The sequence below is a fragment of the Xenopus tropicalis genome, chromosome 1 (genome assembly GCF_000004195.4).
Source record: "Xenopus tropicalis strain Nigerian chromosome 1, UCB_Xtro_10.0, whole genome shotgun sequence".
Taxonomy (NCBI): domain Eukaryota; kingdom Metazoa; phylum Chordata; class Amphibia; order Anura; family Pipidae; genus Xenopus; species Xenopus tropicalis.
In genome coordinates, this window is record NC_030677.2 from 50,513,116 (window position 1) to 50,537,185 (window position 24,070).

The window sequence follows — 24,070 nt, forward strand, 5'->3', positions numbered from 1 at the left end:
TGCTACAGCCAAGTTTATTATCTACAAGGACTCCAAGGTCCTTCTCCATTATGGATTTGCCTAGTGCAGTCCCATTAAGGGTATACGGGGCTTGCATATTTTTACATCCCAGGTGCATGACCTTACATTTATCCACATTAAATCTCATCTGCCACTTAGCTGCCCAGATTGCCAGTTGGTCAAGATCCTGCTGCAGGGATGTCACATCCTGGATAGAATTGACTGGTCTGCAGAGTTTTGTGTCATCTGCAAACACTGATACATTACTCATAATACCCTCCCCTAAGTCATTTATGAACAAATTAAACAAAAGTGGACCCAGTACAGAACCCTGAGGGACCCCACTGAGAACCTTACTCCAAGTAGAGAGTGTACCATTAACAACCACCCTCTGTACCCGATCCTGTAGCCAGTTTTCTATCCATGTGCAAACGACTTCACTAAGACCAATAGACCTTAGCTTAGAAAGCAGTCGTTTGTGGGGAACGGTATCAAATGCTTTGGCAAAATCCAAATAGATTATATCTACTGCATCCCCACTGTCCAGCTTCTTACTTACCTCATCATAAAAAGCAATTAAATTGGCTGACATGACCTGTCCTTCATAAAGCCATGCTGATTACTGCTCATAATGCCATTCTCCACTACATAATTTTGAATGTGATCCCTTAACAAGCCTTCAAATAACTTGCCCACCACGGATGTCAAACTTACAGGCCTATAATTGCCAGGCTGAGATCTTACTCCATTTTTAAATATGGGAGTGACATTCGCCTTCTTCCAATCCCTAGGTACCATACCTGATGAGAGTGAGTCTGAGAATATCAGAAACAAGGGCCACTGCAATTCTGCCCCTAGCTCTCTCAGTACCCGAGGGTGTATTCCATCTGGCCCCGGTGCCTTGTTTACATTTATCGTGTGTAACCCTTTAAGCACCATATCCTGTGCCAACCACTGTGTAGTTGGAGCTGAGGCAACAGTGAAGCTATTGGGTGGGACTTGGCCCACTGGCTCCTCTACTGTATACACAGAAGAAAAGAACTGGTTAAGCACATCTGCCTTTTCTGTATCCGCTGTAACCATATTGTTATTATAACTCAATGGGGCCACACCCTCAACCTGCATCTTTTTACTATTAATATACTTAAAAAACTTTTTGGGATTAGTCTTGGCCTCGCTGATTAGTCTTATGCTGATCGGAGCAACATTCCAGGGTATTTATTTCAGGAAGATCTTTGTACAAGTCATTCTGAATGAGAAAGCCAGTTGGATGACTGGCAACACTTCTTCAAGATGTATCCTTTTTGGATACAAGAGTGTATAAAAGTAATGATAGGCTTTTTACCGATTTATATGTTAAACCGACAGACCGGAACGTGTTACTACATTTCGATTCCTTTCATCTGCCACATCTGAAAAAATCTTTACCAAAATCACAATTAAGTAGAGTAAAGAGGATAGTAACCTACTGAATGTGGACATAGAGTGAATCAACTTAAATTTCAAATTGTTGAAACAATTGAGTTGAAAAGGAGAGAAGGAAATAGATTGAAGGAACTGTTGAATAGGGAGGCCTCTTGTATACATAAATTAGAAACACTGAGTCCTTTTGGATTAAATAAAGAATATGATTTGAGACCTATATTCAGATAAATTTTCTTCCTCTCCTTTTTTGATATATCTCTATATGGTTTTTATATTTTTAAACGACTGAGATTTTAAGATATGGATTGTTGTCATGTTGCGTTGATGTAAGATGTGAGTATGTAACAATCACTTTATTGTAACACATAAATGCTTATTTGGATACATTGTTGTTTGCTACACTATTAAATATAAAGTTGTATCCACTAGGTGGTGCACAAGAGTATAAAAAGGGAGGTGAGTAATTGTCAATAAAAGGCCACACATAGCCTGAAACGTTGCTGTATGCCCCTAAAAATATTTGCAATGAAGGCATTTTAATTTATAACACAAGAGGTGCTGTTCCGGATTGTTTGTGTCTGAACACTTCTTCAACACTTGTTCAAAAACACAGCAAGTCCAGTTGATTTGATTACTACAGATATACCATGACCTGGATAAATGAGCACCTTCACAAAATATACCGTGAAACTGGCTGCCATTTGATGCAGGTACAAGAATTTGACTTTGTAGCTTCATATAAACTACTTGTTAACTACCTGAAAGACACTTTTATGTACCTCCACTAGTGAGGAGCGAAATGTTTCGTCAGGTTTCACTGCAATAATGTATTGTGCTCTGAAAAACAAGTCACTGCAGATTGAAAAAACTTGCTGCGAAAAATAACCTCCAATGCATTTTGCACATTTTTATAAAGTGAAATGAGACACATTCACCCATCACTCAGCTTCACAGATAGCTTTTGGTTTTTGGTGCTTATTCATTTTGTTTAAATACCTGCAAAAATTCCCAGGTAGCAATGGTGTAGAGCAGTGCTGTCCAACTGGTGGCCCGCGGCCCCCCTCTATGTGGCCCCCCACCTCTTTGGCTGCTGTGACTTCTTACCTTTGTATTAACTTTAAATGGTATCAGTACTGAGATTTACTGGCCCCCTGCATTGTTTACACCTCAGATTCAGGCTGTAATCCCCTGTATTGTTTATCAATTTGAAGAGAGATGGCACGCACTCCTTGGTCCACTAAAACTTGTCTTTATTGTAGCGATCTTAAAACAACTGGAATGCATCTATTGCTGCTTTTTAAACAAAATATATACAAATATACTCAATAAATACAATGTTGCAAAATATATACATTTACCATTATCCATAAAACTTCAGGGAATGTAGCCAAACTGAGCCCAACAGCACCACCTATTGGTCAAACACAGCACATCACATCAAATTTTAAATTCAAACCCTTTGGCTGCCGATTATCTAAATGAAATATCTAATATGCTTCCCTATGAAGGAGCCTAGATGTAATGTCACCTCCCCTGTTAGAGGGAAATAATCTCTCAATGCCCTGTATTTTTAAACATGCTATATCTCCACAATTGCATTCCTTAAAATGCCTTTATACCACTGTAGTTGTCCTCTCAGAGACAATCTGATTAATATGCTCTCCATTCTACATTTTAATTTTCTTGTGGTACAGCCCACATACTGCACTTCACACTTAAGACATGTTAATACATAAACTACAAAACGCGAATTACAGTTTATAAATTGCCTAACTCTGGATGTCCTTCCTGTACTACTGCTAATCACACTCTGAGATACTTGTATACATTCACAGGTTACACAGCGGTAGGTGCCCAATGTGTCCAACCATGTTCCCTTTTTAACCTTGTCTGGAATCACACTTGGAGATAACATATTGCCCAAGGTTTTAGCCCTACGGGCAACATATTTACACCCATATTGCAATACTGTCCGTAAATCACTATCACCATATAAAATTGGAAGATAATGATTTATTATCCGCTTGACCTCATGGTACTGCCTACTATACGAAGTGACAAAAACAGGCTTACAAACTTGTTTTCTGCTTTTCTTTATCTCAATGCCTTCCTTTTTGTTTTTAGAAACATCTCTCAATAAATCAATCCTATTCTGCTTAAAAGCTGTCTGGAAGGCAGATTTTAAATGATAAAGGGAATACACACGAGCCATGAAACGATCTCTCAACCCAATGGAATTTCGATGAAGGCGTTGAAACTGACCAAAGGGTATTGCCCTACCTACATATTGTTTAAACATGTAATCCCCTGTTCTGTTCATCTGCATTGTTCACCACTTGCAGTGTTCACACCTCAGGCTCAGACTGTAAGCCCCCACATAGTTAGGGCTGGCAGTACATACAGTGTGTGCCATACTCTGCCTGAACTATGTTGCCTGTGTGTGCCATACTCTGCCTGCCCTATGCTGCCTGTGTGTGCCATACTCTGCCTGCCCTATGCTGCCTGTGTGTGCCATACTCTGCCTGCCCTATGCTGCCTGTGTGTGCCATACTCTGCCTGCCCTATACTGCCTGTGTGTGCCATACTCTGCCTGTCTTACCCTGCCTGTGTGTGCCCATACTCTGCCTGCCCTGTGCTGCCTGTGTGTGCCATACTCTGCCTGCCCTATATTGCCTGTGTGTGCCATACTCTGCCTGTCTTACCCTTCCTGTGTGTGCCCATACTCTGCCTGTCCTATGCTGTCAGTGTTTGCCATACTCTGCCTGTCCTATGCTGTCAGTGTGTGCCATACTCTGTCTGCCCTATGCTACCTGTGTAAGGTGAAACTGGCAGGGGTTGGTTATGGGAGTTTGTTAGCATTTGGAAATAGCCATTATATGGTCCCTAAGGTGTGTAATTATGTGCTGGGGTTGCCGTGCTATCCACAGGGGAGGAGGAGGCATATGGATTTAAGGGTATGTCTAAATATGACATAATATAATTCTTTCACATATGAATGAAGGGGGATATCCCTACAATGAGCACCAAACATTTGGGTTTTTGCTGTGCTACCACCATTAGTGTTGGTATGGTCTTAAAAGTTCTTGTGATAACATGGGTGTGATTTGAAGTGAGTGCAGTTTAAAAAAAAGGGGAGTGGTCAAAATTGACTTCCATTTTTGGCCCTCCATCATGTAGGCCAGAAAAATTCCATCCTTCTGTACCACATAAGTTGGACAGCACTGGTGTAGAGCAGTGAGGGCCATCATTTACCCAGCCTACATAATTAGGGACTGAATGCAACCACACCTACTTTTTAACACCTATTTTAAGACTACACCCACTTTTACAATTGCACAGAATAAGAAAAAGCCCATATTACCACTTGATTTAGAGTGTGTGCCATTCTCTTGCAAAACAGTTTCCAAGAACAGTTGCCCCCTCATAGCCAGCTAAGGTCAGCAGCTGGTAATTATTGCCGTACATGCATTTTATGTGCCATAGTATGCAGACCTTTGAAAGCAATGTACACTATTTTTGGAAAGTACATAATGTGACAAATTAAAAATAAGTAAAACTACCATACTGCAAATGGTAAAGGCAATGGTTTATGACATTAATGTTGAACAGTTTCTTATGTATTTTAATATAAAACATTGCAAATATGAATGCCAGGAATGTACTGAACAGTTTAATGCATGGCTGCATAGATTTCCCAATGTTTTGGCATGTAGGGACCATAAAGTGAAAATGTTGCATAGGTTTTTTTTTGTTTGAATTCAGCTTTTGCAAACAATGCACATGCACACTGTTTTGTTTTATGTGTTGTAAGGCCCCTTTAGGCTAATGTCCCACAGAAAGATTAGTCACCCGCAACAAACCTCTGCTAAGGCGGGTGACTAATCTCTCTGAAATGCCTTTCCAACAGCAAAAAAGGGAATCACGTGTGGAAAGGCCTACGCATTGCTTAGGCTTTCCAAGATCACACGAAGTTCCTCCTAAAGGCAACTTTGCACACCTTTAGAAAGTTTTGATGCCAGTGGAAAGGCATCTCAGAGAGATTAGTCGCCCGCGTTGGCAGGGATCTATCACAGGTAACTAATCTCTTCATGGGACACTAGCCTAATAGTATTAAGACCCCTGAAAAACCATATATTTGCTGAAAGTACACATTCTATGGAATTCAAAATGGGTAAAAAAAGATGTATTTTTACTCCAAACAGACACATAACAACTAATGCTAAACATATAAACATATAAAAAAAACAATAATGCAAGATAGAAAATGCAGCTAACAAAACAGCTGATTCAACAGCATGGTTAGAGGTCAGAATACCTGATCCAATAGCCACACAATAAAATGAACAGATTTTACGGGAAAAACAAACAATATAATAGTAAAATAAATAAATAACTAAAACTGTATGTGTGTGTATGTGCAAATGTGTATGTAAGTGTGCAAATATATGTAGAATTATAAAAAAATAAAGAAAAGTAAAAAAAAAAAAAAAAGCTAACTAGTGAAATGCGTGTGTATGAATGAGGGCCACTAGCAGGGATGGGTGGTCCACTCAGAATGGCAGGAAGTGCTGGCACAGAGCAAACAGCTGAAGTGCTTTTTGCCTAATGCTGCGTAGATGCACCAAATGGTGAGCAAGGGAAGTTTACTGCAAAGGAGTAATAGAAATAACACACCATGAAAACTGCTGGATATCTGGAAACATGACAGTAGTTTTCTCAACAGATAATCTTATTGGTCACTAGTGTACACAAAAGTTCAATTGATTCTTCATGAGTTTTATTTTCTTCCAGGGCTGAATAAGGTGTGGGGTTCTTCCCACCCTCATGAATACAGCCCTGCCAAACAGCCCTGCCTAGTGAGGCTAGGCACAGTGTTGGAGTGGTACGGTTGGAGCAAGGATACTGGGCTACTGCAAGGGTTTCAGGTCCCTCCAACCAAGGAAGGAGGGACCGGTATATGACAAACAGTGGTTCAGTACCCAGAAGTGATGCATCAGAAGCTACAGTGGCCAGTGGAGAAGAACTGGATGACTGGCCCAATTTTATCACTCTAGCTTCTGAATGTGAGGGTAGCCCCCTTAAGAGTAGTCCCAAAGCAGAAGCCAGGGAAATTCAGATTGATTCATCATTTGTTGTAGGCATGTCGGTGAATGACATTGATACAGAGCTGTGTTCTGTTCACTTATGGCTGATTCAAACTGACAGCCATCAGCTATTAGGTTTTGCATTTAAGAGGGATGTGTAAGTGGGGTTATGTTTGACAGTGCGTTGCTCCATTTCTTACACCTATTTAGAAAAGTTCTGTTTCTCTTTTGCAGCAGACAAAACAGTAGGCTCAGTGACTAGGCTAAGTTTCTTTGATTTGGAAATCAATTCAGTGGTGGGGGAGTTTTAATTTCTAGAGGACATGTTAGCAGGGTTGCAGGAGGTATTGGTGTGTTATCAACCATGAGGAAAGTAACAGCATGAGAGCTACGCTTATTAAGTTAGTTTTAGTTCTAGCAGTTGCTACCACCATAACCTTCTATTTTTCTATTGTTTTGATGTTACCTGCTGAAACATAGAGCAGAAGGTGGGAAAAACAAAAGATTAGTGCTATTAAACCCCCACCCATTATTTTTCTTTTCCTGATCAGGCCTGGATTTGTGGCAAGGCCCGGGCCTAGGGTGGCATAAATTTAGGCCCGGCATGCCGCCCAGCCTCGCATAAAATTTGTTTACATATGGAGCACTGGGGATGGGATGTGCAGAAAACTTCAGCGCATCCTGTACCCATTTCTCTGCGTGTGAGCTACAAGAAATCCGGCAGTGTTCCTAATTGCGTAAACTGAAACTACCAAGCTTGTTACTATAAAATGAGCCCTCATGTTGGAATCAGTCAGCTTCAGTCATCCCTGATTTGGTGACACTGTCCCTGCTGAATTTATTTTGAAATAAAAATATTTCCTATATATGATGTAGAATTGTGTATAAATGTGTTGCATTTTCTGTGGCACAGCTCTTTAAAGTCTTGTTTTAAAGGCAGGTTTATTTAAATCACACAAGATGTGCGTGCAGACTTTCCCCCTTGACCAATATAACAAATATTCTCTGTTTCTCCTTAGCAGTGAAAACGAAAGTACTGTGAGCTGGGTTCTGCCAGAGAAATGAAACTGAGCAGCTAGAGAAATAGGGGAGGGAGTGTGGGGCTGGGAGAGGAGCAAAAGCTGCCTGGAGCAACTGGCAGACATTCATTCCTTTCTCCAGCCTGAGTACTGTACATTTTTCTGACGATTTCTTCTAGGACGTAAGTATATCACTATGGGTTATCATACTAACAATTACAATTCTTTGCTAGATCTGTATTTTTTACTGTATTAGCGTAGAAACAGAGTTAAACTGCAAAATCGTTTCTTAACACAACATGCATAGGCAATTTTGAAACTAGTAACTTAAACAGATGTAGACTGTATTGGTTCCCTTAGGACAGCGCTGTCCAACTTCTGTTGTACCGAGGGCCGGAATTTTTCTAAACTACGTGGTGGAGGGCCGATAATGGAAGCCAGTTTTGACCACTCCCCTTTTTGAAACCGAACCCACTTGAAACCACACCCATGTTATCACATGACCATACCCATATTAATGGTTGTAGTACAGCAAAAACCTGCCATACTCTGCCTGCCCTACCCTGCCTGTGTGTGCCATACTCTGCCTGCCCTACCCTGCCTGTGTGTGCCATACTCTGCCTGCCCTACCCTGCCTGTGTGTGCCATACTCTGCCTGCCCTACCCTGCCTGTGTGTGCCATACTCTGCCTTCCCTACCTTGCCTGTGTGTGCCATACTCTGCCTTCCCTACCCTGCCTGTGTGTGCCATACTCTGCCTTCCCTACCCTGTCTGTGTGCCATACTTTCACTGTGTGTGCCATTCTTGGCTGGTTTGTGCCATACTTGGCCTGTGTGTGCCATACTCTGCCTGCCCTACCCTGCCTGTGTGTGCCATACTCTGCCTTCCCTACCCTGCCTGCGTGTGCCATACTCTCACTGTGTTTGCCATTCTTGGCTGGTTTGTGCCATACTCTGCCTGTGTGTGCCATACTCTGCCTTCCCTACCCTGCCTGTGTGTGCCATACTCTGCTTGCCCTATGCTGCCTGTGTGTATGGCACACACAGGCAGCCTACAGTGACACAATGCTGGCACTGCTCCTACAGTCTGCAAAATAACTATATATTAAAAAACTTTTTAATTGAAGTACCACCTCAGTATATGTTCTTTTTGCAGTGTGCAGGGATTATTTGTGGGTTTCTACTGCTCCTGAGGTGTGAACAGGGGAACAATGTGGGTGATTACAGCCTGAGCCTGAGGTGTGAACACTGCAGGGGGTGAACAATGCAGAGATTAAAAGGTGTGAACAACACAGGGGATTACATATTTAAACAATACAGAGGGATTACAGCCTGAATCTGAGGTGAGAACCATGCAGGGGGGGCAGTTAATCACAGTACTGATACCATTTAAAGCTTACACAAGAGTAAGCCATCAAAGCAGCCAGACAGGTGGGGGGCCACACAGAGGGGGGTCGCGGGCCGCCAGTTGGACAGCACTGCCTTAGGGTATGCTATACTATTCAAAAGGAGTATGGGATATTTTTATGGATATCAAACCATCATGGGGATTTTTTTCTGTTTCTAAAATTATTTCATTAATGTAACATACATAGTAACATAGTAACATAGTAAGTTGGGTTGAAAAAAGACATACATCCATCAAGTTCAACCATAATGCCTATATATAACCTGCCTAACTACTAGTTGATCCAGAGGAAGGCAAAAAACCCCATCTGAAGCCTCTCTAATTTGCTGCAGAGGGGAAAAAATTCCTTCCTGACTCCAAGATGGCAATCGGACCAGTCCCTGGATCAACTAGTACTAAGAGCTATCTCCCATAACCCTGTATTCCCTCACTTGCTAAGAATCCATCCAGCCCCTTCTTAAAGTTATATAATGTATCAGCCAGCACGACTGATTCGGGGAGGGAATTCCAGAACCTCACAGCTCTCACTGTAAAAAATCCTTTCCGAATGTTTAAATGGAACCTCCCTTCTTCTAAACGGAGTGGGTGCCCTCGTGTCCGTTGGAAGGACCTACTGGTAAATAAAACATTAGAAAGGTTATTATATGATCCCTTTATATATTTATACATAGTTATCATGTCACCTCTTAAGCGCCTCTTCTCCAGTGTTAACAGACCCAACTGGGCCAGTCTTTCTTCATAACTGAGACTTTCCATACCCTTTACCAGCTTAGTTGCCCTTCTCTGGACCCTCTCTAACTCAATAATGTCCCGTTTGAGCACTGGAGACCAAAACTGAACAGCATATTCTAGATGGGGCCTTACCAGCGCTCTGTAAAGGGGAAGAATAACCCCCTCCTCCGGTGAATCTATACCCCTTTTAATACAGCTCAAAACCTTGTTTGCCCTTGCAGCTGCTGCCTGGCATTGCTTGCTACAGCCAAGTTTATTATCTACAAGGACTCCAAGGTCCTTCTCCATTATGGATTTGCCTAGTGCAGTCCCATTAAGGGTATACGGGGCTTGCATATTTTTAGATCCCAGGTGCATGACCTTACATTTATCCACATTAAATCTCATCTGCCACTTAGCTGCCCAGATTGCCAGTTGGTCAAGATCCTGCTGCAGGGATGTCACATCCTGGATAGAATTGACTGGTCTGCAGAGTTTTGTGTCATCTGCAAACACTGATACATTACTCATAATACCCTCCCCTAAGTCATTTATGAACAAATTAAACAAAAGTGGACCCAGTACAGAACCCTGAGGGACCCCACTGAGGACCTTATTCCAAGTAGAGAGTGTACCATTAACAACCACCCTCTGTACCCGATCCTGTAGCCAGTTTTCTATCCATGTGCAAACGGCTTCACTAAGACCAATAGACCTTAGCTTAGAAAGCAGTCGTTTGTGGGGAACGGTATCAAATGCTTTGGCAAAATCTAAATAGATTATACCTACTGTATCCCCACTGTCCAGCTTCTTACTTACCTCATCATAAAAAGCAATTAAATTGGTCTGACATGACCTGTCCTTCATAAAGCCATGCTGATTACTGCTCATAATGGCATTCTCCACTACATAATTTTGAATGTGATCCCTTAACAAGCCTTCAAATAACTTGCCCACCACGGATGTCAAACTTACAGGCCTATAATTGCCAGGCTGAGATCTTACTCCATTTTTAAATATGGGAGTGACATTCGCCTTCTTCCAATCCCTAGGTACCATACCTGATGAGAGTGAGTCTGAGAATATCAGAAACAAGGGCCACTGCAATTCTGCCCCTAGCTCTCTCAGTACCCGAGGGTGTATTCCATCTGGCCCCGGTGCCTTGTTTACATTTATCGTGTGTAACCCTTTAAGCACCATATCCTGTGCCAACCACTGTGTAGTTGGAGCTGAGGCAACAGTGAAGCTATTGGGTGGGACTTGGCCCACTGGCTCCTCTACTGTATACACAGAAGAAAAGAACTGGTTAAGCACATCTGCCTTTTCTGTATCCGCTGTAACCATATTGTTATTATAACTCAATGGGGCCACACCCTCAACCTGCATCTTTTTACTATTAATATACTTAAAAAACTTTTTGGGATTAGTCTTGGCCTCGCTGATTAGTCTTATGCTGATCGGAGCAACATTCCAGGGTATTTATTTCAGGAAGATCTTTGTACAAGTCATTCTGAATGAGAAAGCCAGTTGGATGACTGGCAACACTTCTTCAAGATGTATCCTTTTTGGATACAAGAGTGTATAAAAGTAATGATAGGCTTTTTACCGATTTATATGTTAAACCGACAGACCGGAACGTGTTACTACATTTCGATTCCTTTCATCTGCCACATCTGAAAAAATCTTTACCAAAATCACAATTAAGTAGAGTAAAGAGGATAGTAACCTACTGAATGTGGACATAGAGTGAATCAACTTAAATTTCAAATTGTTGAAACAATTGAGTTGAAAAGGAGAGAAGGAAATAGATTGAAGGAACTGTTGAATAGGGAGGCCTCTTGTATACATAAATTAGAAACACTGAGTCCTTTTGGATTAAATAAAGAATATGATTTGAGACCTATATTCAGATAAATTTTCTTCCTCTCCTTTTTTGATATATCTCTATATGGTTTTTATATTTTTAAACGACTGAGATTTTAAGATATGGATTGTTGTCATGTTGCGTTGATGTAAGATGTGAGTATGTAACAATCACTTTATTGTAACACATAAATGCTTATTTGGATACATTGTTGTTTGCTACACTATTAAATATAAAGTTGTATCCACTAGGTGGTGCACAAGAGTATAAAAAGGGAGGTGAGTAATTGTCAATAAAAGGCCACACATAGCCTGAAACGTTGCTGTATGCCCCTAAAAATATTTGCAATGAAGGCATTTTAATTTATAACACAAGAGGTGCTGTTCCGGATTGTTTGTGTCTGAACACTTCTTCAACACTTGTTCAAAAACACAGCAAGTCCAGTTGATTTGATTACTACAGATATACCATGACCTGGATAAATGAGCACCTTCACAAAATATACCGTGAAACTGGCTGCCATTTGATGCAGGTACAAGAATTTGACTTTGTAGCTTCATATAAACTACTTGTTAACTACCTGAAAGACACTTTTATGTACCTCCACTAGTGAGGAGCGAAATGTTTCGTCAGGTTTCACTGCAATAATGTATTGTGCTCTGAAAAACAAGTCACTGCAGATTGAAAAAACTTGCTGCGAAAAATAACCTCCAATGCATTTTGCACATTTTTATGAAGTGAAATGAGACACATTCACCCATCACTCAGCTTCACAGATAGCTTTTGGTTTTTGGTGCTTATTCATTTTGTTTAAATACCTGCAAAAATTCCCAGGTAGCAATGGTGTAGAGCAGTGCTGTCCAACTGGTGGCCCGCGGCCCCCCTCTATGTGGCCCCCCACCTCTTTGGCTGCTGTGACTTCTTACCTTTGTATTAACTTTAAATGGTATCAGTACTGAGATTTACTGGCCCCCTGCATTGTTTACACCTCAGATTCAGGCTGTAATCCCCTGTATTGTTTATCAATTTGAAGAGAGATGGCACGCACTCCTTGGTCCACTAAAACTTGTCTTTATTGTAGCGATCTTAAAACAACTGGAATGCATCTATTGCTGCTTTTTAAACAAAATATATACAAATATACTCAATAAATACAATGTTGCAAAATATATACATTTACCATTATCCATAAAACTTCAGGGAATGTAGCCAAACTGAGCCCAACAGCACCACCTATTGGTCAAACACAGCACATCACATCAAATTTTAAATTCAAACCCTTTGGCTGCAGATTATCTAAATGAAATATCTAATATGCTTCCCTATGAAGGAGCCTAGATGTAATGTCACCTCCCCTGTTAGAGGGAAATAATCTCTCAATGCCCTGTATTTTTAAACATGCTATATCTCCACAATTGCATTCCTTAAAATGCCTTTATACCACTGTAGTTGTCCTCTCAGAGACAATCTGATTAATATGCTCTCCATTCTACATTTTAATTTTCTTGTGGTACAGCCCACATACTGCACTTCACACTTAAGACATGTTAATACATAAACTACAAAACGCGAATTACAGTTTATAAATTGCCTAACTCTGGATGTCCTTCCTGTACTACTGCTAATCACACTCTGAGATACTTGTATACATTCACAGGTTACACAGCGGTAGGTGCCCAATGTGTCCAACCATGTTCCCTTTTTAACCTTGTCTGGAATCACACTTGGAGATAACATATTGCCCAAGGTTTTAGCCCTACGGGCAACATATTTACACCCATATTGCAATACTGTCCGTAAATCACTATCACCATATAAAATTGGAAGATAATGATTTATTATCCGCTTGACCTCATGGTACTGCCTACTATACGAAGTGACAAAAACAGGCTTACAAACTTGTTTTCTGCTTTTCTTTATCTCAATGCCTTCCTTTTTGTTTTTAGAAACATCTCTCAATAAATCAATCCTATTCTGCTTAAAAGCTGTCTGGAAGGCAGATTTTAAATGATAAAGGGAATACACACGAGCCATGAAACGATCTCTCAACCCAATGGAATTTCGATGAAGGCGTTGAAACTGACCAAAGGGTATTGCCCTACCTACATATTGTTTAAACATGTAATCCCCTGTTCTGTTCATCTGCATTGTTCACCACTTGCAGTGTTCACACCTCAGGCTCAGACTGTAAGCCCCCACATAGTTAGGGCTGGCAGTACATACAGTGTGTGCCATACTCTGCCTGAACTATGTTGCCTGTGTGTGCCATACTCTGCCTGCCCTATGCTGCCTGTGTGTGCCATACTCTGCCTGCCCTATGCTGCCTGTGTGTGCCATACTCTGCCTGCCCTATGCTGCCTGTGTGTGCCATACTCTGCCTGCCCTATACTGCCTGTGTGTGCCATACTCTGCCTGTCTTACCCTGCCTGTGTGTGCCCATACTCTGCCTGCCCTGTGCTGCCTGTGTGTGCCATACTCTGCCTGCCCTATATTGCCTGTGTGTGCCATACTCTGCCTGTCTTACCCTTCCTGTGTGTGCCCATACTCTGCCTGTCCTATGCTGTCAGTGTTTGCCATACTCTGCCTGTCCTATGCTGTCAGTGTGTGCCATACTCTGTCTGCCCTATGCTACCTGTGTAAGGTGAAACTGGCAGGGGTTGGTTATGGGAGTTTGTTAGCATTTGGAAATAGCCATTATATGGTCCCTAAGGTGTGTAATTATGTGCTGGGGTTGCCGTGCTATCCACAGGGGAGGAGGAGGCATATGGATTTAAGGGTATGTCTAAATATGACATAATATAATTCTTTCACATATGAATGAAGGGGGATATCCCTACAATGAGCACCAAACATTTGGGTTTTTGCTGTGCTACCACCATTAGTGTTGGTATGGTCTTAAAAGTTCTTGTGATAACATGGGTGTGATTTGAAGTGAGTGCAGTTTAAAAAAAAGGGGAGTGGTCAAAATTGACTTCCATTTTTGGCCCTCCATCATGTAGGCCAGAAAAATTCCATCCTTCTGTACCACATAAGTTGGACAGCACTGGTGTAGAGCAGTGAGGGCCATCATTTACCCAGCCTACATAATTAGGGACTGAATGCAACCACACCTACTTTTTAACACCTATTTTAAGACTACACCCACTTTTACAATTGCACAGAATAAGAAAAAGCCCATATTACCACTTGATTTAGAGTGTGTGCCATTCTCTTGCAAAACAGTTTCCAAGAACAGTTGCCCCCTCATAGCCAGCTAAGGTCAGCAGCTGGTAATTATTGCCGTACATGCATTTTATGTGCCATAGTATGCAGACCTTTGAAAGCAATGTACACTATTTTTGGAAAGTACATAATGTGACAAATTAAAAATAAGTAAAACTACCATACTGCAAATGGTAAAGGCAATGGTTTATGACATTAATGTTGAACAGTTTCTTATGTATTTTAATATAAAACATTGCAAATATGAATGCCAGGAATGTACTGAACAGTTTAATGCATGGCTGCATAGATTTCCCAATGTTTTGGCATGTAGGGACCATAAAGTGAAAATGTTGCATAGGTTTTTTTTTGTTTGAATTCAGCTTTTGCAAACAATGCACATGCACACTGTTTTGTTTTATGTGTTGTAAGGCCCCTTTAGGCTAATGTCCCACAGAAAGATTAGTCACCCGCAACAAACCTCTGCTAAGGCGGGTGACTAATCTCTCTGAAATGCCTTTCCAACAGCAAAAAAGGGAATCACGTGTGGAAAGGCCTACGCATTGCTTAGGCTTTCCAAGATCACACGAAGTTCCTCCTAAAGGCAACTTTGCACACCTTTAGAAAGTTTTGATGCCAGTGGAAAGGCATCTCAGAGAGATTAGTCGCCCGCGTTGGCAGGGATCTATCACAGGTAACTAATCTCTTCATGGGACACTAGCCTAATAGTATTAAGACCCCTGAAAAACCATATATTTGCTGAAAGTACACATTCTATGGAATTCAAAATGGGTAAAAAAAGATGTATTTTTACTCCAAACAGACACATAACAACTAATGCTAAACATATAAAAAAAACAATAATGCAAGATAGAAAATGCAGCTAACAAAACAGCTGATTCAACAGCATGGTTAGAGGTCAGAATACCTGATCCAATAGCCACACAATAAAATGAACAGATTTTACGGGAAAAACAAACAATATAATAGTAAAATAAATAAATAACTAAAACTGTATGTGTGTGTATGTGCAAATGTGTATGTAAGTGTGCAAATATATGTAGAATTATAAAAAAATAAAGAAAAGTAAAAAAAAAAAAAAAAGCTAACTAGTGAAATGCGTGTGTATGAATGAGGGCCACTAGCAGGGATGGGTGGTCCACTCAGAATGGCAGGAAGTGCTGGCACAGAGCAAACAGCTGAAGTGCTTTTTGCCTAATGCTGCGTAGATGCACCAAATGGTGAGCAAGGGAAGTTTACTGCAAAGGAGTAATAGAAATAACACACCATGAAAACTGCTGGATATCTGGAAACATGACAGTAGTTTTCTCAACAGATAATCTTATTGGTCACTAGTGTACACAAAAGTTCAATTGATTCTTCATGAGTTTTATTTTCTTCCAGGGCTGAATAAGGTGTGGGGTTCTTCCCACCCTCATGAATACAGCCCTGCCAAACAGCCCTGCCTAGTGAGGCTAGGCACAGTGTTGGAGTGGTACGGTTGGAGCAAGGATACTGGGCTACTGCAAGGGTTTCAGGTCCCTCCAACCAAGGAAGGAGGGACCGGTATATGACAAACAGTGGTTCAGTACCCAGAAGTGATGCATCAGAAGCTACAGTGGCCAGTGGAGAAGAACTGGATGACTGGCCCAATTTTATCACTCTAGCTTCTGAATGTGAGGGTAGCCCCCTTAAGAGTAGTCCCAAAGCAGAAGCCAGGGAAATTCAGATTGATTCATCATTTGTTGTAGGCATGTCGGTGAATGACATTGATACAGAGCTGTGTTCTGTTCACTTATGGCTGATTCAAACTGACAGCCATCAGCTATTAGGTTTTGCATTTAAGAGGGATGTGTAAGTGGGGTTATGTTTGACAGTGCGTTGCTCCATTTCTTACACCTATTTAGAAAAGTTCTGTTTCTCTTTTGCAGCAGACAAAACAGTAGGCTCAGTGACTAGGCTAAGTTTCTTTGATTTGGAAATCAATTCAGTGGTGGGGGAGTTTTAATTTCTAGAGGACATGTTAGCAGGGTTGCAGGAGGTATTGGTGTGTTATCAACCATGAGGAAAGTAACAGCATGAGAGCTACGCTTATTAAGTTAGTTTTAGTTCTAGCAGTTGCTACCACCATAACCTTCTATTTTTCTATTGTTTTGATGTTACCTGCTGAAACATAGAGCAGAAGGTGGGAAAAACAAAAGATTAGTGCTATTAAACCCCCACCCATTATTTTTCTTTTCCTGATCAGGCCTGGATTTGTGGCAAGGCCCGGGCCTAGGGTGGCATAAATTTAGGCCCGGCATGCCGCCCAGCCTCGCATAAAATTTGTTTACATATGGAGCACTGGGGACGGGATGTGCAGAAAACTTCAGCGCATCCTGTACCCATTTCTCTGCGTGTGAGCTACAAGAAATCCGGCAGTGTTCCTAATTGCGTAAACTGAAACTACCAAGCTTGTTACTATAAAATGAGCCCTCATGTTGGAATCAGTCAGCTTCAGTCATCCCTGATTTGGTGACACTGTCCCTGCTGAATTTATTTTGAAATAAAAATATTTCCTATATATGATGTAGAATTGTGTATAAATGTGTTGCATTTTCTGTGGCACAGCTCTTTAAAGTCTTGTTTTAAAGGCAGGTTTATTTAAATCACACAAGATGTGCGTGCAGACTTTCCCCCTTGACCAATATAACAAATATTCTCTGTTTCTCCTTAGCAGTGAAAACGAAAGTACTGTGAGCTGGGTTCTGCCAGAGAAATGAAACTGAGCAGCTAGAGAAATAGGGGAGGGAGTGTGGGGCTGGGAGAGGAGCAAAAGCTGCCTGGAGCAACTGGCAGACATTCATTCCTTTCTCCAGCCTGAGTACTGTACATTTTTCTGACGATTTCTTCTAGGACGTAAGTATATCACTATGGGTTATCATACTAACAATTACAATTCTTTGCTAGATCTGTATTTTTTACTGTATTAGCGTAGAAACAGAGTTAAACTGCAAAATCGTTTCTTAACACAACATGCATAGGCAATTTTGAAACTAGTAACTTAAACAGATGTAGACTGTATTGGTTCCCTTAGGACAGCGCTGTCCAACTTCTGTTGTACCGAGGGCCGGAATTTTTCTAAACTACGTGGTGGAGGGCCGATAATGGAAGCCAGTTTTGACCACTCCCCTTTTTGAAACCGAACCCACTTGAAACCACACCCATGTTATCACATGACCATACCCATATTAATGGTTGTAGTACAGCAAAAACCTGCCATACTCTGCCTGCCCTACCCTGCCTGTGTGTGCCATACTCTGCCTGCCCTACCCTGCCTGTGTGTGCCATACTCTGCCTGCCCTACCCTGCCTGTGTGTGCCATACTCTGCCTGCCCTACCCTGCCTGTGTGTGCCATACTCTGCCTTCCCTACCTTGCCTGTGTGTGCCATACTCTGCCTTCCCTACCCTGCCTGTGTGTGCCATACTCTGCCTTCCCTACCCTGTCTGTGTGCCATACTTTCACTGTGTGTGCCATTCTTGGCTGGTTTGTGCCATACTTGGCCTGTGTGTGCCATACTCTGCCTGCCCTACCCTGCCTGTGTGTGCCATACTCTGCCTTCCCTACCCTGCCTGCGTGTGCCATACTCTCACTGTGTTTGCCATTCTTGGCTGGTTTGTGCCATACTCTGCCTGTGTGTGCCATACTCTGCCTTCCCTACCCTGCCTGTGTGTGCCATACTCTGCTTGCCCTATGCTGCCTGTGTGTATGGCACACACAGGCAGCCTACAGTGACACAATGCTGGCACTGCTCCTACAGTCTGCAAAATAACTATATATTAAAAAACTTTTTAATTGAAGTACCACCTCAGTATATGTTCTTTTTGCAGTGTGCAGGGATTATTTGTGGGTTTCTACTGCTCCTGAGGTGTGAACAGGGGAACAATGTGGGTGATTACAGCCTGAGCCTGAGGTGTGAACACTGCAGGGGGTGAACAATGCAGAGATTAAAAGGTGTGAACAACACAGGGGATTACATATTTAAACAATACAGAGGGATTACAGCCTGAATCTGAGGTGAGAACCATGCAGGGGGGGCAGTTAATCACAGTACTGATACCATTTAAAGCTTACACAAGAGTAAGCCATCAAAGCAGCCAGACAGGTGGGGGGCCACACAGAGGGGGGTCGCGGGCCGCCAGTTGGACAGCACTGCCTTAGGGTATGCTATACTATTCAAAAGGAGTATGGGATATTTTTATGGATATCAAACCATCATGGGGATTTTTTTCTGTTTCTAAAATTATTTCATTAATGTAACATACATAGTAACATAGTAACATAGTAAGTTGGGTTGAAAAAAGACATACATCCATCAAGTTCAACCATAATGCCTATATATAACCTGCCTAACTACTAGTTGATCCAGAGGAAGGCAAAAAACCCCATCTGAAGCCTCTCTAATTTGCTGCAGAGGGGAAAAAATTCCTTCCTGACTCCAAGATGGCAATCGGACCAGTCCCTGGATCAACTAGTACTAAGAACTATCTCCCATAACCCTGTATTCCCTCACTTGCTAAGAATCCATCCAGCCCCTTCTTAAAGTTATATAATGTATCAGCCAGCACGACTGATTCGGGGAGGGAATTCCAGAACCTCACAGCTCTCACTGTAAAAAATCCTTTCCGAATGTTTAAATGGAACCTCCCTTCTTCTAAACGGAGTGGGTGCCCTCGTGTCCGTTGGAAGGACCTACTGGTAAATAAAACATTAGAAAGGTTATTATATGATCCCTTTATATATTTATACATAGTTATCATGTCACCTCTTAAGCGCCTCTTCTCCAGTGTTAACAGACCCAACTGGGCCAGTCTTTCTTCATAACTGAGACTTTCCATACCCTTTACCAGCTTAGTTGCCCTTCTCTGGACCCTCTCTAACTCAATAATGTCCCGTTTGAGCACTGGAGACCAAAACTGAACAGCATATTCTAGATGGGGCCTTACCAGCGCTCTGTAAAGGGGAAGAATAACCCCCTCCTCCGGTGAATCTATACCCCTTTTAATACAGCTCAAAACCTTGTTTGCCCTTGCAGCTGCTGCCTGGCATTGCTTGCTACAGCCAAGTTTATTATCTACAAGGACTCCAAGGTCCTTCTCCATTATGGATTTGCCTAGTGCAGTCCCATTAAGGGTATACGGGGCTTGCATATTTTTAGATCCCAGGTGCATGACCTTACATTTATCCACATTAAATCTCATCTGCCACTTAGCTGCCCAGATTGCCAGTTGGTCAAGATCCTGCTGCAGGGATGTCACATCCTGGATAGAATTGACTGGTCTGCAGAGTTTTGTGTCATCTGCAAACACTGATACATTACTCATAATACCCTCCCCTAAGTCATTTATGAACAAATTAAACAAAAGTGGACCCAGTACAGAACCCTGAGGGACCCCACTGAGGACCTTATTCCAAGTAGAGAATGTACCATTAACAACCACCCTCTGTACCCGATCCTGTAGCCAGTTTTCTATCCATGTGCAAACGGCTTCACTAAGACCAATAGACCTTAGCTTAGAAAGCAGTCGTTTGTGGGGAACGGTATCAAATGCTTTGGCAAAATCTAAATAGATTATACCTACTGTATCCCCACTATCCAGCTTCTTACTTACCTCATCATAAAAAGCAATTAAATTGGTCTGACATGACCTGTCCTTCATAAAGCCATGCTGATTACTGCTCATAATGGCATTCTCCACTACATAATTTTGAATGTGATCCCTTAACAAGCCTTCAAATAACTTGCCCACCACGGATGTCAAACTTACAGGCCTATAATTGCCAGGCTGAGATCTTACTCCCTTTTTAAATATGGGAATGACATTCGCCTTCTTCCAATCCCTAGGTACCATACCTGATGAGAGCGAGTCTGAGAATATCAGAAACAAGGGCCACTGCAATTCTGCCCCTAGCTCTCTCAGTACCCGAGGGTGTATTCCATCTGGCCCCGGTGCCTTGTTTACATTTATCGTGTGTAACCCTTTAAGCACCATATCCTGTGCCAACCACTGTGTAGTTGGAGCTGTCAACTTATTTAATTAATTACTGATTTTCATTTATCTTAAAAACCCAATTTTTTTTAAACATGATGTTGCATAATATTTTGTGTTGCGCCATAGTAATGTAATCAAATGTATCAAATCTCACTGATATAACTCAGAAGTTGAATGAATGTAATAGAAGTTGTTGGCACTTATATTGTAGTGTCACCCACTGTGACCTACAGCACTTATATTTGCCTATTTGTGTCTGTTAGTTACCCTCCCATATAGATTGTAAGCTCTACGGGGCAGGGACCTCCTTCCTCTTGTGTCCTCGACTCTTAACTTATTGCTGCTGTATTTATCTGTATTTATTATTATACTTTATCTATTATCTTTAACACCCTGTTTGTATTAATGTATTCTACTGTACAGCGATGCGTACATAAGTAGCGCTTTATAAATAAAGATATACATACATACATACAAAGGAAAAATATTCGCAGTTCAAAAACATATTCCATGGGACAATCTTTAGTTTTTGTTTGCACTAATTTAATGAAGGTATTATGAGCCTGGAAACGGAAAGATTGAGGATTATATGCACAAATGCGCATGTTTGTCACCTTTAAACTTGTCTTGAAAATGTGCTATTTGTCATTAAAGTTTGCAGTGCAGTAACTGAATAACAAAGAATATTACATTGCAAAATGCAAAACTCTATTCATATTTATGTGATTTTGTCTTTGTAAATTACCTCTATGACTGTTTCTCCATAAGTTACTATAATAATGGCATTCTCAAGTTATTTTTAATAATATTCTGAATATAAGGATTCTTGTGCTTTCATTTTCCTTACATTCCCTAAACAAATGAGTGGCGCTACATTGAGCAATTCGAGAAGTTTTATAATAGGGGTACTGTATTAATACTCATTTTCAATTGCAGCATCCAAGCAATGGCCACACAAGGGTCTCATTTGGAAAAGATCTCACTGGACTCTCAAACAGAGATTTCTGTATCACATGAAGCAGGTACATGTTGGATGAGCAATAAACAAAACAAAGTGTTCTCAAATCCCAGGCAGTAATGTTGCTTAATGCTACTTGCTTAGCTGCTTTAACGTTTCCATAGTAACACAAATAATGTAGCCTAAGGAAAGAACAGCTAAAAACTTTTAACATTTTTAAAATTAACTTAACTGCCATATTTTGTATTAGCATAATAGTTTGACAGACTCTGGTACTGTAATATTCATCACAAAAAGAGGCAATTGAGTATATGACCTTTTATTTGACCGATTAATTCCAGGTCAGTATATACTTTTACCCATTATTAACTTTTGACACTTTTTAATGAACTGAACTTTTCAGGGTTAACAGTAATTTTTCCACAGCCCTACATCACGCAGTAATTAATTATGTATAATAAATATATATTCTAACTAGTAGCCTTGTTCTGGGCCTCCTGAGAAAAAAGTATCAAGAAACATTGAATTAGGTGAAAATAGCCGTTTATTATAGTGATTACCAACAAAACAAAAAACCCACAGAACACAAATAGAGTATACACGGCAATAATGTGAATGAGGTTGACATTTCTATATCTAAAATCTGATCCAACAACTATGCACATACATGTATACACACAACTTGATCCAACAATATCAGTGAGGGCAAATGTCTCTGCTACATTTTTGAGCCCTTATTAAGCTATTCCTTTGCACCCTTTAAAAAAGATTACCCTCTTCCAAGTTGACAACAAAACGGAAAGCTTATCCATACTTCCTTACAAGAAGTTTAACAAAAAAAAATATGAAATACATAATAACTGTGACAGTAAGGATTGTTTATATATACCTGCAGTTTATTCATGCATTTTTGATTTTAAGAACCAAAGACTAAAAATGAATCCCGAATGAAAAATGATGACGCCCTTCGTGACTTGTTCACTTTTACAGTGCAGAAACTCTCAGGAGCTGTGTGAGTATTCTATATCATTTTAAAGCGCTCATAAACACAGTAATTACTGAAGTGCTTTATGAAAATGGAAAGTAAAGTTACATAGTAGCTAATATATGTTTTATAATTGTGTTTTTTCAGATTTTAGCACATCTATCTATCTATCTATCTATCTATCTATCTATCTATCTATCATCTATCTATCTATCTATCTTCAAATATCCATGTCAGGTAACTCTCTGTTATAAAAGGGTGCTTTGGAACCTACGAGGACACAACTGCCTATGACTACGCGTAAGGCGGCTGTTTGTGGGGTCTGTATGTTTTTAACACGGTTTCTAGTGATGTCATTGTGGCACTCTGAGCCTGGACATCAGGACAGCATAAATGACCCATGCAGCAGGAAGTAAGTGGGCTAACCCATGGATTTGAAGACAGGTAGTTGTCACGTATCTGTTTAATGGAATCATTCCTGGCCATTTGCAGAGTGTAAAAGTGTATTGTGCTGTACTAGCAGCTAAATCTGCAAGTGAAGTACATAACAAAAACCACTGGCAAATGTAGATCCTACCTTTCTGGCAGTTCAAACTTTTTTCCTGCCAGGCAAACTAGGGCAGAATGGTGACACCATGGTTAGCACTGCTTCCATGTGGTGCTGGGGTCTTAGGTTGAAGTGAAACCAAAGCTTTATCTGCAATGCGAAAAAAGTTGTTAGAAGTACACGCTACTAGACTTTACAAATGTTCATAATATAATATATATTTTACAGTCCCACCCAGCTGTAAAATACTTGTACAGAATGACTATAGAGCATAAGCTACTTTGCTGAGCACTCCTACTAGTCCTAAGTGCAGAGTACTTTTTGTCACTGTACTCTACAACAGTGAGCAAAGGTAGCAGAAAAATGGCACGCTAGAGGGATAAATCTAAAAAATTGATAATAAGAATGCATTCATCTTAGTATCTAGTTTAGCATCAACCATGTCTACCAAGCATGCAGCAAATATATATACTAGCTGAGATACCAGACCTTGGGGCCGATTCACTAAAGTGCGTTTTAACGCGCGCTATAAAAAAAATGTAAAAATTTTATCGTGTCTTAATTTTCGCGACTTTTCGCACGATTCACTATCAGTACACTCGCGCTATTTTACACGCGGTATTTCATGTGATATTTTTGACGCGATAAATAACATGCTCTGTATTTTTCGCATGCACGCTATTTATCGCATGCGCTAATTGTCGCGACATTACGCACGCGACAATCGGCAGCATAAAACTGGCAACATTTTTCCCTGGGAGAGCACAGAGTGCTAGAGAGGTGCTGTATAAATCTTTATTTGCAAAAAAACCCCCAAAAACCAATAAAAATATAA

The 24,070-nt window shown here is 40.9% G+C and overlaps 1 protein-coding gene across 5 annotated transcripts in view; it reads left to right on the forward strand.

Moving 5' to 3' along the window:
- Window positions 1-24,070, forward strand: part of ddx60 (DEXD/H-box helicase 60) — a 160,585-nt gene that overhangs the window by 69,527 nt on the left and 66,988 nt on the right. Inside the window, exons 1-4 of one of the 5 annotated variants that reach the window (XM_031895461.1) lie at window positions 7,346-7,710; window positions 17,428-17,609; window positions 21,682-21,767; window positions 22,625-22,715. The exons of 3 other annotated variants lie outside the window; for them this stretch is intronic. In XM_031895461.1, coding sequence (XP_031751321.1) covers window positions 21,692-21,767; window positions 22,625-22,715 — 167 coding nt within the window. In that variant the 5' untranslated portion in view covers window positions 7,346-7,710; window positions 17,428-17,609; window positions 21,682-21,691. Of the gene's footprint in view, window positions 1-7,345; window positions 7,711-17,427; window positions 17,610-21,681; window positions 21,768-22,624; window positions 22,716-24,070 lie in introns of those variants that run through there. One more of the 5 variants, XM_031895462.1, reaches the window with a different exon arrangement.